Consider the following 14,797-nt stretch of genomic DNA (forward strand, 5'->3'; position numbering starts at 1 on the left):
ACAAGGCTGTTGTGTGGATGGCACCCCCGTGGCCAAGCTGCTTGCCCTGCCGCAACACCTTTGAAAGGGTTGTTCGACCCCCAGAGGGGTCTTGACCCCCAGGTTGAGAACCACTGGGTTTGATCCAGTGCAAAGATTTTACTTCTGCTAGAGCTCTGGTGCAAGCAGAATTTTTTATTTAGAAAGAATCAAGTAGCTTCTTGCATTGAGTCAAACTTACTGTGTCCCTGCTTGCAAGAACTCTGGCTCTATAACATAAAGGAAGCAAAGCACTAGATCTTGCACAAGATCTTGCAAAAGTACAATGAGGTTCAGTGCACTTGCTTTTCCATTTGTGCATCACTGAATCCAATTTTACTATGGTAAGAGGAAAGATTTGCTGGCTATTTTCTCATTCTAAACTGACTGACATACCATCTTTTTTTAATGCAAGTAAAGACTCAACCCAGAAGTGGAAGTGAAGATCTGACAATGCGGGGCTGTGACTGAACACCCAGGCACATAGTTTAACTGCAAGACAGCATAAAGGCCAATTCATACATTACACATTCATTCCCCACATGGCTGCTTAGGTTCCTGTGAATCAGCCATGCTTTAATAGTTAGGTGCTTGAAGCTGAATTCCCAAGCATACATTAGTCCAATTTGGATTGCGAACATAACGCATGAAGAGAGGTGAACCAATTCCATTTGTGATAAGAAACTGATGTGGGGTGGAGAAAAGGCTTTTTAAACAAACAAATAAACAATGCCAGTAGGCCCAGAGAGAGAGGGTATCTATCTTTTTGCCCTCATAGCTCTTAAACAGGTGATGAGACCATTTCTCATCAGAAAAATGGTGGGAAAGGAAGAATTAAAAATGAACTCAGTACTATTGCGTAATCCATCTCTATGTATTCAGTTTTTACAACTAATCCGATCCTCAATGTCACAAAAAAGTGAACATAAGAACCACAGAAGTATGAATACGGTTGAGTGCTACTCTTCCTAAAGATACTATAACTCATTGCAATACCAAATGTTCTTTTTTGGCAAGTTCCTGGTCAGCTTCCAGAGTAGTATACTAAGGCTTAGTTTTGAATTGGGAAGTGGTTGGGAAGCATAGCTGTGTACATGTCACCTGGGGGTCTCCCACATGCTTTAGGATGCTTTGGGCTGATCCTATGTTGAGCAGGGGGTTGGACTATGATTCTATGATCACACACCCTTCAGGCCCATCATTGGCCCTTTTGGGTGAGGGTGATCAGCATGACAGCATATCACCTGATAAATATTTAAAAATACAAAGGTAAAATACAAGATGTCATAGTCCCATTGTATACGGCACTGGTCAGACCACACCTGGAGTACTGTGTGCAGTTCTGGAGGACTCACTTCAAGAATGACGTCGATAAAATTGAAAGGGTACAGAGGAGAGCGACGAAGATGATCTGGGGCCAAGGGACCAAGCCCTATGAAGATAGGTTGAGGGACTTGGGAATGTTCAGCCTGGAGAAAAGGAGGTTGAGAGGGGACATGATAGCCCTCTTTAAGTATTTGAAAGGTTGTCACTTGGAGGAGGGCAGGATGCTGTTTCTGCTGGCTGCAGAGGAGAGGACACGCAGTAATGGGTTTAAACTTCAAGTACAACGATTTAGGCTAGATATCAGGAAAAAGTTTTTCACAGTCAGAGTAGTTCAGCAGTGGAATAGGCTGCCTAAGGAGGTGGTGAGCTCCCCCTCACTGGAAGTCTTCAAGCAAAGGTTGGATACACACTTTTCTTGGATGCTTTAGGATGCTTAGGGCTAATCCTGCGTTGAGCAGGGGGTTGGACTAGATGGCCTGTATGGCCCCTTCCAACTCTATGATTCTATGATTCTATTTAACAAATTTTTAAAATATATTTTATAAATAATTAACTCTCAACCATTCAGAAGACTCTTCCAAAGCTGTCAAGAAACCCCAGGATTTCATGAAACCCTGGTTGAAAAAGCCTGTTCTGCATCACAGTAGTTTTACAGTGGCAACCATATCCAGGGTGTAAACTGCATGGAGCTTTTATTCCAATCCCAGGTCGATTCAGTCCCTGCGCCATCTACACAGAATGCAATTTCCGTTGTGATTTTGGGCGATTTAAATTTTCCTTCTGCAGCAAGAAGTAATGATCCAGAGTGACCCTACCTTTATTGTGCGATATCTTAGAGTGCTTTTAATGCTCGATATTTATAAAATCCGGATCGAGAAAGCAGGCTGTTTTGAATCTGGGTTTTGGTCTGTGGTAGAGAACCCCTGATTGGCCAAAGCTGGTCATGTGACAAACTTGCCTTAAAGGAGAAGCCCCTAATTTCTCTCAACTTCTGTCGGTCTTGTATTTTTTCCCCCTCCTCTGCCTTCTTCGATCCTCTCTCCCCACCCCTCCAAGAAAAGAAAGAGGCTTCCTGCTTGGCTCCTCTCCCCCCCCCTTCAAAAAAAGAAATAAAGAGGTTTGGCTCCCCCCCCTTCTGAACTACCCTAACCACGTACAAAACACTTTCCTTTTCAATGGGGGGGGGGAGGAAGACCCAAGTTCGATCTGAATTCAACAGGATTGACAATGGAATAAACAAAGTAAGTGCAGACTCTGTCCAGGTCTATACATCTGAGATATGAAAAAGCACATGCTGACTTAAGAACAGTAGGTGAAGCCATTCTGTAGTTGTTGATCTTCCCACATTGGTAATCCCTAGAATCATAGAATAACAGAATTGGAAGGAACCTCCTGGGTCACCTAGTCCAGCCCTCCGCACAATGCAGAACACTCACAACTCTATCACTCATTGACTGTAACCTGTCACCCCCTTGAACCTTCACAGAATCAGCCTCTCCATCAAATGAGTATCCAGCCTCTGTTTAAAAATCTCCAAAGATGGAGAACCCACCACCTCTCGAGGAAGCCTGTTCCAATGAGAAAACGCTCCAAGTGTCAGGAACTTCTTCTGGAAGTTTAGACAGAATTTCTTTTGAATTAATTTCATCCCATTGGTTCTGGTCCTTCCCTCCGGGGCAAGAGAAAACGACTCTGCTCCATCCCCTATATGGCTGCCTTTTTAATACTTAAAGATGGTTGTCAGATCCCCTCTCAGTTGTCTCCTCTCCAGACTCAACAGACCAAGCTCCCCCAACCTTTCCTCATACGTCTGGTCTCCAAACCCATCGCCATCTTTGTCACCCTCTTCCAGACACACTCCAGTTTGTCTACATCCCTCTTCAACTGTGGTGCCCAAAACTGAACACAGTACTCCAAGTGAGACCAAACCAGAGCAAAGAGGTACCATCACCTTCTGTGATCTGGACACGGTACTCCGTTTGATACAGCCCAAAATACCATTTGCCTTTTTAGCCACAGAGTCACACTGCTGACTCATGTTCCATGTATGGTCTATTAAGACTCCTAGATCCTTTTCACACATACTACTGCCAAGATAAGTCTCCTCCATCCTATAGTGGTGTAGATGGTTTTTCCTACCTAAATGCATACCTTTATATTTGTCCTTATTGAATTTCATTTTATTTAGTTTAGCCCACTTCTCAAGCCTATCAAGATCATCCTGCATTCGTATTCTGTCTTCAGTTGTGTTTGCTACCCCTCCCAGTTTATTATCATCTGCTAATTAATAAGTACCCCCTTTAATCCCTCATCCAAATCATTTATAAATATATTGAACAACACAGGTCTCAGGACAGATCCCTGGGGCACTCCACTTGTTACTTTTCTCCAAGAAGATGCAGAACTATTTACTAGTACTCTTTGGGTACAATCTGACAACCAGTTATCAATCCACCCGAGAGAGTTAGGATCAATACCACATTATACCAACTAGTTCTTGCAAAACCCGTGCTGAGTCTTGGAGATCACAGCTGTATCTCCTTCATTTCTGCAAAAGTGTTTCGTTTCTGATATGGGAGGCTTTCATGGTGGCAAATGATAGTTTGACTGTACCATACTCCCTTATCATTAATAAATGAAAAATTAAGAGTCACCCTGAGATTATGAGCATCTCTTGTAGTCCAACTCTATGGTCTGAACTGGCAAGAGACTAATGACAGTGTGGTTAGTGATGAGGTGAATAAGATGGGATCCCAATCCATTCCAGCTAGATGAGCGGTTCTCAACCGCCGTCATGCTGCGACCCCAACTGCACCACCGCGGCAGCCACCAACCTAGTGACCCCGTGGAAGGGGCCAAGCGACTACAAATTGGGGTCAGGACCCCAAGGTTGAGAACCACTGAGCTAGATGGTAATATAAATGAGATATTTTCTACCAAACAAATTTTGTGAGGCCAAACAAAAGCTGTCACTCTGATTCCTAGTTGCCAATGCAATTTTGCCACCTGCTTCCTCGAGATTCTCAAAACTCATGTAAAAGTTACATAATCTAATTTTAATATTTGTTTAAACAGAACTGGGTTCATGCAAACCCTTTGTGTAATAAACTGGTAGTGGACTGTAGGTAAAAGTAAATACAGGTAGTATTTTTCTTTTCTCTCTCTCTTATTTAATACATGTCCATGTCTCAGGAGTACTATTTGACAATTAAAAGCTTTAGCTATAAAAACTAAAGATATGCACTTTATGAAGGAATAATCAATGTTTTCTCTTGAAACCACAGGATCCTAACAGCTAACCTTAATAAGAATTATTCAACAGAAAAAAGCTGGATTACATTTGTGATCTCTGTCTCCTCCTTTGAAAATGTAACATTTATACTGGCTAATTTTCAATTATTATTGTTCTCTAAATATATTGCAGGATATACTTTGCTTCTAGGAGAATGTTGACTTTTCATCAGAAGTAAGGGACCTAGCCTGTAGCAATGAAAAAATGTATGTGTGAAGAGATCTCCCTAATCAGATGAATGCTTGGGAGGCATGTTGTTACCACAAAACATTAAATGAATTTTGCTTCATTTGACCTCCAGAACACTCTAAGGATGAGGGTGGAAGTGCCTTGCAGAGCAATCCTAAATAGAATAACACTTTTCTAAACCATTGACTTCAATGGACCTGGAAGGGTATAAATCTGATTAGGATTTCACTATGAATCTTTCATGGGATGGTGTTTTATATTGTATAACCCTTGTTATTTCTTAACTCAGAATAATTCTCATTTGACTGAGTTGTATTCTAGGTAAAATATTTAATACATACTTCTGTAGATTCTCATTTATCTCTGCCTATCAAATAATTTAGACGGAATGTAATCGATCACTATTTTAAATTGTATTTTAAATTATCGTTGATATGTAATAAATTTTTCTATGCTTAGCTTTCTCATTCAGTTTCTAGCATTGCTCAGACTCACCTGCTGCCTTGGGGGATGTCCTTTAGAAGGAGGACTCTGGGGCAAGGGCTGGGAAAGCCCGGCCGCAGCATTCCCTTTTGAAGTAGCTGGACAGGTACATGTTAGAGAGTGAGCAGGGGAGCGCTCAGCTGAACAGGTACATGTTAAGAGAGTGAGCAGGGCAAGATGCTTCCCTTTATAAAGGAGCGCCTGGTAATAATCTGCTTCTTCCCCCCTTTTCAGCCTGGTTGTTGAAGCACACCTCCCACCCATGTGGGAGTTGGCTTATTATTTTAATGTAAGGTTGGTTGAATGCTGCACTTTATTGTCACAGTTTGTGGGATTAAGCATGGGGAGGATTGTTCAGGGGACGATCAATCTTGGTTTGGGGGTTCCCATAAAGAGCCATGTGATGTGGAGCCATGAGGCACTCTCACATGGGGTGAGATGGCCATTGGGTGGATTGCATTTCCAGGTGGCTAGGGAACTCAGCAGAGGCTGACGCGCAGTGGGCTCTACCTGTAGCCACCTCCCATGGGATAGTAGACCTTTCGGGGTCTCGAGTGCTTGGTGGACTTGCTAGGAGAAATGGGGTGGTGGCCTGCTAACTTATGCTGCCTTTGTGGTTGGCTGGCCACAGATTGGCAGATGTCCTCCCCATGAAACGCCATGCTCAGTTATAAATAAAAACTGTGGCCAAGTTTTGCCAAATATAAGTTGTCTGAGTCCTTATTTCGACATGAACAATATACCCCTGCAGACGCAATGGCATCCCTCAAGGGAGACATTTCCCAGTTTCCTGAAGGCCTCTGAGGCAATAGGTCTCTGGAATGATAGTTGCCCCTCCACTGTTCTAATTGATATTTCAGGATGCTCACCAAAGCCTTACTGCATACCACTCTATTTATTTAACTTTACCCACATTGCTCAATAGCAGAGCTCATGCAGGTAACAGAGTAAAGCTGCTGCTCCAGAGGACAGGGGCAAGTGAGGCACCTCATAGAAATGCTGCTTGCCACTCCCACCCCCACATGGGCTCTGGAGAGGAATGCACACTGCGGGCACAATAAGGCTGTCATGCTAGGGGATCAGGCACCTCTTAGAAGCCCTGGAGCACTACATGGGATCCTGAGGAGAGAGTTTGCTGGTGGTGCCACAGGAGGATGGGGCTCACATTATCATGTCGCCCCTGGCTTGTGCCATGTCTCCTTTTGTTAAAGTCCCAGAACCCCTCGCAGGGCTCTAACCAAGATTTGCCCTTTCATCCTGCCTCCTCCCTGTTCCCCCAGACTCATGAGCCATGTGGAGCCATATCTCTGTTTAGGTGTTATGACTGTGTCTTCCTGCCGTGAGGTGTCAAGTTGTAAACTGTGCTACCTTGGATGATAAAGGGATGTATTCCGTGTTATCTTGAAATGTGAGCACAAATGGCATGGTGGGGGGTAGAGGTTTTACTCTGTATCTATCCCAAAGCTAGCACCAGCAACACAGAGTCTCATGTACCCATTTTCAGTCTCCTAAGTAAACTTCCAAGTCTTTCACTCTGAACATTGAGTTTGTCTTTCCTGAGAGAAATGCCACGGACTCTGACACACATGACCAGCTGCTTTATAATGGGCCAGGAATCCTTTGCCAATCCCCAGTACTTATATTCCTAGGAAACCAGGGTGATCCAAGAGGCCTATATGCTGCTCCTCATCCTTGCCACCTCTATCCTCTGTACGTCTTCCACCTCACCCCCAACTCTGCATGCCAAAGACTGCCCTGTCAGATTTGCCGGCTCTCATTTTCCACAGGCTGTGGCTAACCCTGCTCATTTCCCACTCACTTCTGCAAGGGAGTGACTTGTATCACAACTACTGAAGTCCTTTTGCCAAGTAAGAACGCTCCTAGCAACCTTCGGGGCAAATCCCCACCTCATCCCCATCCATCCTGTTATATGACTGGAGGGGTTGTACAACTTGATTGAGTGCCAGTTAGCATCAGTGTTGCTAGCTTTGTCACCCCAATAGCAGTATTGAAAAGCTGCATCTATGTAGTATCAGAACAAAGTATAACATTAACTAAGGCTTGGCATTGTCAAATGAGTTCTTAAATTTAATTCAATAGGATTGTTGTGGGTCATGAAGCCAGATCATAAATCTACTTCATCTACCATATAACTTCATTGTCAAGCACAGACTATCCACCTAGTTTCCTATTATTCACAATTACTGTACTTCTCACAATTACTGAAGTTTATCTAAATTCACATGGATTTTTCCAGTGAGGTCCTGCTTTGAGTGCCCTTGCATTCTGAGGCTAGGTGGGTGGGTGTCTGTTCTTTGGGTGTCTCTTCTTTGTTGTGGTACTTAGTTGTGAAATAGTCTCCCCAGAACATTTGGTCTGTTTTCCTCTAAGACCTATATTTGAGCATTTTTATTCTCCCAAGTTTTTGATACTTGATCTGATATAGTGATTCTATGGTACTTACAGTATAAGCAGAACAAAATCAGAGTCCAAGAGCACCTTTAAGACCAACAAAGATTTATTCAAGGTGTGAGCTTTCGAGTGCAAGCACTCTTCCTCAAACAGCTCATGCCCTGAATAAATCTTTGTTGGTCTTAAAGGCGCTACTGGACTCTGATGTTGTTATGCTACTTCAGACCAATACGGCTACCCATTTGAGTATAAGCTGAGTTGCACTCTTCTAAGATAAAGGCATCCCCTGTGCAAGCACCGGGTCATGTCTGACCCTTGGGGTGACCCCCTCCAGCATTTTCATGGCAAACTCAATATAGGGTGGCCTTGCCAGTGCCTTCCCCAGCCATTACCGTTTACCCCCCAGCAAGCTGGGTACTCATTTTACTGACCTCGGAAGGATGGAAGGCTGAGTCAACCTTGAGCCGGCTGCTGGGATCAAACTCCCAACCTCATGGACAGACAGCTTCAGACAGCATTTCTGCCGCTTACCACTCTGTGACACAAGTGGCTCCTTCTAAGATAATTAAGGTCATTAAAAGGGTATCATTTTAGTTAGGATGACACAGCCAGTATGTTTTATTCAGCACTGTTATTTTTGATGGTCTGGTTTGTGAGCTGTCTTTAAGGTGCTTCCTCGGGTGGAAATAAGATTTATGAATAAATACAACAGAATGGAAAGATGTCATTTGCAGTTATGTATCCAGCAAGGGTACTGCCTGTTTGGGAATTATAAGTGGCTACCCTGAGCTAGTCTGAGCTCAGAAGCTCTCATTAGCCATTAGTATTCATATGAGAGGTCCCCTGGGCTGGAACACTAGCCATAGTTAATATTTGGATGAGAGGCCATTTAGGCTGTTAAGACCTTGGCGTATGCAGAAAGCAGCTAATCTCTTGCCTTTAGAATCTCATCTGGGGGCCACCAACAGCTGGTAACAACTTGGTGGCAATTAATTATTATTATTTAGAGAGCGATGCTGCAGCTAACAGAACTGTTTTCTTTTGTGCAGCCTGAACTTCACACTGACCTGGTCTTTCATACATCAGACTGGTTTTATCCAGCTAAACCCACAGCCCACCTGTATTAGGCTGAAAATTTGTTTAACATAAATAAGAAACGCTGAAAAGAGAATGGGAATGCTGCCTCACCACTCTTAATGCATAAAGGTATGACATAGTGATGGCTAGAAAATACTTGAGGCCACTGATATATTTATTTTCTGAAACCGTAGCTGAAGACATAATTGCTAAGGACTGTGGTTACTTCTGCAAAGAGGTTTTATTCCAGTTGGGTATCTAAACCAGAGCAGCATTTTATGGAGCATTTATTCATTTAGAATATTTATATGTCTTTCTCCTGAGCTTTGACCCCTAATAGTCTAGTTTCTGTGGTTTCCACTATTTTGTCCTAGTCTGTCTGATATGATTTTGGGGAGACAAAAATGTAAAAGATCAGCACGTTTTCCCTTGTTTCAGTCTCCTGAGCCACCAGAGTGCTCTGCAAATTGATAACTGCTAGATAGCTATAACATTATACTCTACTGCCATAATCGATTCATTTTAGAATTTCCAGTTTTTATTTTTTTTAAATCTCTGGCCTTAAATGAAAGTTGGGGATTCAAAGGAACTAGTAAGATTTTACAAGCCAGAAAAAGAACTCCAGTAGAGCGATGGTAGAAGAATGCAGGGGTAATGGAAAACTCATTAAGGAAAAGGGCACCCAAATTTCCTATTTGAGTTCCCTGTTGCCAGTGTGAATGCCCCTGAAATTGTGGGGGCAGTAACAGAAAAATATACAAGAGATAATGCAGCCAGCTGGGGAAGATAAATGTGTTAGTAGAATTTAGAAACGCAAAGAGGAATGACGCACCAGACTGCTTAAACAATAAAATAGTTTTAATTAGAAAATAATCAACTTTATATAGAAGGAAATATTTTTACACCCCACTTTTCACTACCTGAAGCAGCTTATAAACACTTTTCTCTTCCACTTCCCACAACAGACATCCTGTGAGGGGCTGAGGGAGCTCCAAGAATTAGCTGGTGTAGTGGTTAAGGTTTGATTCCACACGCAGCCAGCTGGTCTCATCACAGCACTGACCAAGCCGTAATATCAGGGCTCTCTAAGCCTCACCTACCTCATAGGGTGTCTGTCATGGGGAGAGGAAAGGGAAGGCAGTTGTAAGCCACTTTAAGATTCCTTCTAGTAGAGACAAGAGGAGTATGAAAACCAACTCTTCTTCTAAGACAGCGGTTCACAACTAGGCTTGTGCTCTTCAGCACACTTTGGCAGCCATTCAAGCCTGAAACAGCCAGCACTGCAGCACGGAGCTCTGAGCTTGCATGTGGGCACCAGGTTGTGTGCCTCTACCAGCACCACCCCTCCCCCTGTACCGTGACGCTGGCCGCCTCGGGCTTGAATGGCCACCTAAGCAGCCAAAGAGCACAAGCCTATTTTCAACCTTCCTGCTGCTGTGACCCTTGCCACCGTGGTGGCAGCGACCCAAAGGGGATCAAGAGAGTTGCGTGCTTCTGCATGCTGGCAATCATGGAAGGCCAAGGCAGCCAGCGCCGTCATGTGGAGAAAAGGGGCACCGGCTCCCCTCCGCGCTGCTGGCCGCCTCGGGCCTTCCATGATCACCAGAGCACCAGAGGCCGCCGCCACAGAAGCAGGTGAACCAGCATTGAGAACCACTGTTCTAAGAGAACAACTCTGTGAGAACAGTTCGAAAAGAAGATTTGGTTCTTATATGCTGCTTTTCTCTCACCAAAAGAGTCTCAAAGTGGCTTACAATCGCCTTCCTTTTCTTCTCCCCACAGCAGACACCCTGTGAGGCTGACAGAGCCCTGATATTGCTGCTTGGTCAGAACAGTTTTAGCGGTGTGGTGGTGAGCCCAAGGTCACCCAGCTGGCTGTATGTGAAGGAGCAAGGAATCTCCATTTTGCAGCCTTTGCAACCAAGTATTCCTGGCAAACGTCTCTAGACCTCCTGCTAAAAGAATTGAGGAGGAATGGAAAAACAATGTGTGAACAAGTTTAGAAGACTGGAATAATAAACTGGCTGAATATGCTGTAAAAGTTAAATTAATGTAATAATTGAAAAACAGATCAATTTCAAAATCTGCTGAAAGATAAAGTGTTTATTGTGAGAGCAGAAGTTACATTTACAATGAAATCAATAATTTTAAATAATATATCATTTTTAAAGAATAATAAGAATTTATATATTCTATTGCTTTCTTAATATGTGACATATGATGAATTATTCTGAATAGTATTGATATAGTGGCAAACATAGCAGTAAACCTTTTGTTAAACATTTATTATTATTAAGATTTGGATGAGGAGATGTGAGAATTCTGTTAAAATATGGATGAGGAGATTGAGATAATCCATCTACTATTTTAAAATTATAAAGCACAATATATAATAGTCCTCAATTTTCTTTTATGTTTTTCTATATTCCTTTCTAAAATAAAAAATAAAGGTTATGCCAACTGAGATCATTTACCCAACAGCACACTGTAGACATACCTGCATCTATGCAAACATGATAGTTCATTACATATATTTTCCCTTTTCTTTCAATACATCCATATGTGTGGAGTAGTGATTCTAATCTTCAATTGTGTGAGTACAGAGCTCAGGATGATAGTTGTTTTGAGTTAATCAAGATTGTTATCATATAAATGTACCCTCTAGTAACATGCTGTACTTTGGCATTATCCTTCCATTGGGTTGGCAGATATCCTTCAGCCTAGCATATTACAGAGAGCCCAACCAGTCACAATATCAGCAGTGCAAAATTAGCAGGACAACCAGAAGTACTTTTTCCCTGTATTCCCCCACTATTGTGCAAACCAAAAGTTATTGAGCATTAAGAACATAAGAAAAATCCCTGTTGAATCAGACCAATGGTCCACCTAGTCCAGCTTTCTGTCTCACACACTAGTTCTTCTGGACAATCAATGACAAGGCACATTGGCCTCCTGGCATGAGGATTCAGAGGTTGAGTGCCTTTGAACATGGAGGTTCCCTTTAGTGGCCATGGCTAGTAGCCACTGATAGACTATCCTCCATGAATCTGTCTAGTAGTCACCTTTAAAACCATGTATGCTTGTTGCCGTCATTACACCCTCTGATAGCAAATTCCACATTTTAATCAGTCATTGTGTAAAGAAGTATTTCCTTTTGTTTTTCCTGAAGCTACTGCTCATCAGCTTCGTTGGATGCACTGCACTTCTAGTATTTTGGGAAACAGAAAAAGTTATCTTTCTGTGCTTCCCTACCTCCATTAGCCCACAGGATTAGCTGCCTTCCAACTACAAAGTGCCTATCCCACAGGACACGCTGCCGTTGCTGCTGGCTTTAAACACAGGCCCACACCAACTGATCGGCTCTCCCATTGCAACATCTACTTTGACCCTGAGGTGCAGCTTGTGTCAGCTACTTTGGGGTTTCCCTCACTACCAATAAAGTACAATAAAGCCATAAAGGGGAGGGGAGGGCGTGAGATTTAGTTTGAGCTTGCAACTTTATGGCCATTTACTGGATTCATTCTTGCTTCTTTTGTGCAAATCGTGCACAGAATTAAGCCTTGCGCCGGAGGAGCTGGAAGTGCTTGCTGTGCTCAGCGATAGGAAGGGAAGGGAAGAATTATGGGGCTATCCCTGCCACCCCAGCGGTTTGTTCCTAGACCTCCCTATCACGCCCAGCATGTCTTGGAATGCGCAACCGGCAGATCCCGCAAGCCAGCGGAAAGCAGCGCGGCTTCCGCCGCAGAGGTTCCTCGGGTGGTGCGCCTGGCGCCTGAGGCGTGATCGCGGAGGACCTGGGAGACGGAACGGTCGTCCTCTTCGCGCCAGCCCCCGCAGCCCTCCCACTCTGCCGGCCGTGGCCACGACTCATTAGTGGCACCTCAGGGGCTGCGCGATGAGGCTTGCCGAGAAGAAAGTCTCGCTTCCCTGCCTGCTGAGCTCCTTCTGCGAGCCCTCCATGCCAACCTCCCCGCTGGGAAGCAGGCTGTAACCGCTTCCAGCTTTCCCCGGAGGAAGTCAACGACCTTCCCCGCAGAAGCAGCGCAACTGCGTCTCGCACTGGGAACGGGGGAAACCAGCCTCTTGGGAGCACAGGCTGCCCGCCCGACCTTCAGTAGCATCCCTCCCCTCCCCTCCTCTCCGCCTTCGCCGGAGCGCGCGCTCTCCTCCCCGTCGCCCACCCTGCCGGCAGCACGTGCGCGCTCAGCAGGCGGCCCGCTTACCTGAAGAAAAGTTTGGAGAAGACGTTCGCTTTCTCCAGGGGCGACCTCTGCATGATTCCCACGGCCCGGGCTGCGACGCGCGGGGGGGAGAAGGGACGCGCGGGGAGTGAAACGGACCCCGCCGAATCGCGCTCTTTAAACCCTGCCGGCCCCCAAGCGAAGGCCGGGCTGTTTGTACCTCCGGCGCTCTGATGTCACCGCCTCCCTCCTTCCCCTGCCACCTCTCTCCGCCTCTGCAAATTTGCCCTGCTTCATAAGCCTGCCCTCGGCTGCCCGCCCCGCACTCCACCTCGCGGGGAACAGCATTCTCGCCAGGGGAGGAATCTCACGCCCTCCGGCCGGCGGCGCCGACGAACAGAGGAGCGCCTTGCCTCGCCTCGCCTCAGGTGCCTTTGCAGCGCCTCTTCAGCCCGAGCGGGATTCCGAGAGACTTTCTCTTGGCCGGAGAGAGCGGCGCTTCCCTCCTCCGCCTTCCCTCCCAGCCTCGGTCCGGTCGAGTCGCCACCACCGCCTTGAAAGAGCCTCCCCGCGTCTCTTGCCAATGAATAGCGCTTTCCTCCTCCGCTGGGATTTCTAGCCGCCTGCCGCCTTCAAAGAGTCTTGCCTATTAAGCGTTGCCTCCTAGGGCTTGTCGGGAAGCAGGGCTGCGCCCCAGCACTTGCGTGAAATGTCACCCTTCAGACTCGGAAGCGCGGGCCGGGGGGGGGGGTACTGACATCGAATTTAAAAAGCCTTAACAGAGCGTGAGTAAAATGCCTCGTTCTCACCAGTCTTTGGAGACAATGGGTGAGGAGATGGAGTGCAATGCACATACTGCAGCCTGTTCAGCTGCATGTGAGGTGATCTGTGGCGATTTGCCACTGTGGAACCCCCATTTCACCCATATAAATATTATTACAACCTGGCCAACGTCCCAGCTTTTCCCAGTCTAAATAGGACCAACTCAAAGCTGTTAAGGAGTAATTAATTGGTGTGATTTGTTTTTGAGAAGATGCCCCATGACAATCATGTAAATCCATTTCCCCATAGAATTACTGGGCTGGAAATGATCTGAAATGGTTATCACAACCAATACAATAGCAATGCTGGGTCCAGTAAGAATGCACTATAGGGTAGGGGGGGGGATGAATTGCAGGCAGGTAAGAGTTTGTTTGCCCTGACCTGGATGGCCCAGGCTTTGATTCCCCATTACTCCACATTCTGCCAGCTGGGTGACCTTGGTTGGGGTTGAGATCACAGTGGTTAGACTGGAATAATTCTGCTGACAGCCAGCTTGGTATAGTAGTTAAGAATGGAAGATTCTAATCTGGAGAACTAGGTTTGATTCCCCACACCTCAACTTGTAGCCAGCTGGGTGACCTCAGGCCAGTCAAGGTTATGTCAGAGCTCTCTCAGCCTCACCTACCCCACAGGCTGTCTGTTGTGGGTAGGGGAAGAATAGGTGACAGTAAACCACTTTGAGACTCCTTCGGGTAGTAAAAAGTAAGGTACAAAACCCAACTCTTCTTCAGATCTCAGAAACTAAGCAGAGTTGCTCCTGATTTATATTTGGGTAGGAGACTGTCAAGAAATACAGGAGTCAGGCAATGGAGTTACTATAAGTCAGCTGCAACTTGACAGCACTTTCCAAAGGTTTCTTTAAATGGCAAGATAGCAAACAAAACAGTTAGAAGATTAAATATATAAATTATTACATGCCACACTGAACACCTCCTTGCAGAGGTATGATAAAATGCACAGAAAACTGCCATCTCTCAAATGCTTAGACATGAATGAA

The 14,797-nt window shown here is 45.2% G+C and overlaps 1 protein-coding gene across 1 annotated transcript in view; it reads right to left on the minus strand.

The window, feature by feature from the left end:
- The window catches only part of CFTR (CF transmembrane conductance regulator), a 106,681-nt gene extending 93,454 nt beyond the window's left edge, over window positions 1-13,227 (minus strand). The window contains exon 1 of the mRNA XM_077338429.1: window positions 13,021-13,227. Within this exon, the coding sequence (XP_077194544.1) occupies window positions 13,021-13,073 (53 nt within the window). The 5' untranslated portion in view covers window positions 13,074-13,227. The remainder of the gene's footprint in view (window positions 1-13,020) is intronic.
- Between the last annotated feature and the right edge of the window lie 1,570 nt (window positions 13,228-14,797).

The sequence above is a fragment of the Paroedura picta genome, chromosome 5 (genome assembly GCF_049243985.1).
Source record: "Paroedura picta isolate Pp20150507F chromosome 5, Ppicta_v3.0, whole genome shotgun sequence".
Classification (NCBI taxonomy): Eukaryota; Metazoa; Chordata; class Lepidosauria; order Squamata; family Gekkonidae; genus Paroedura; species Paroedura picta.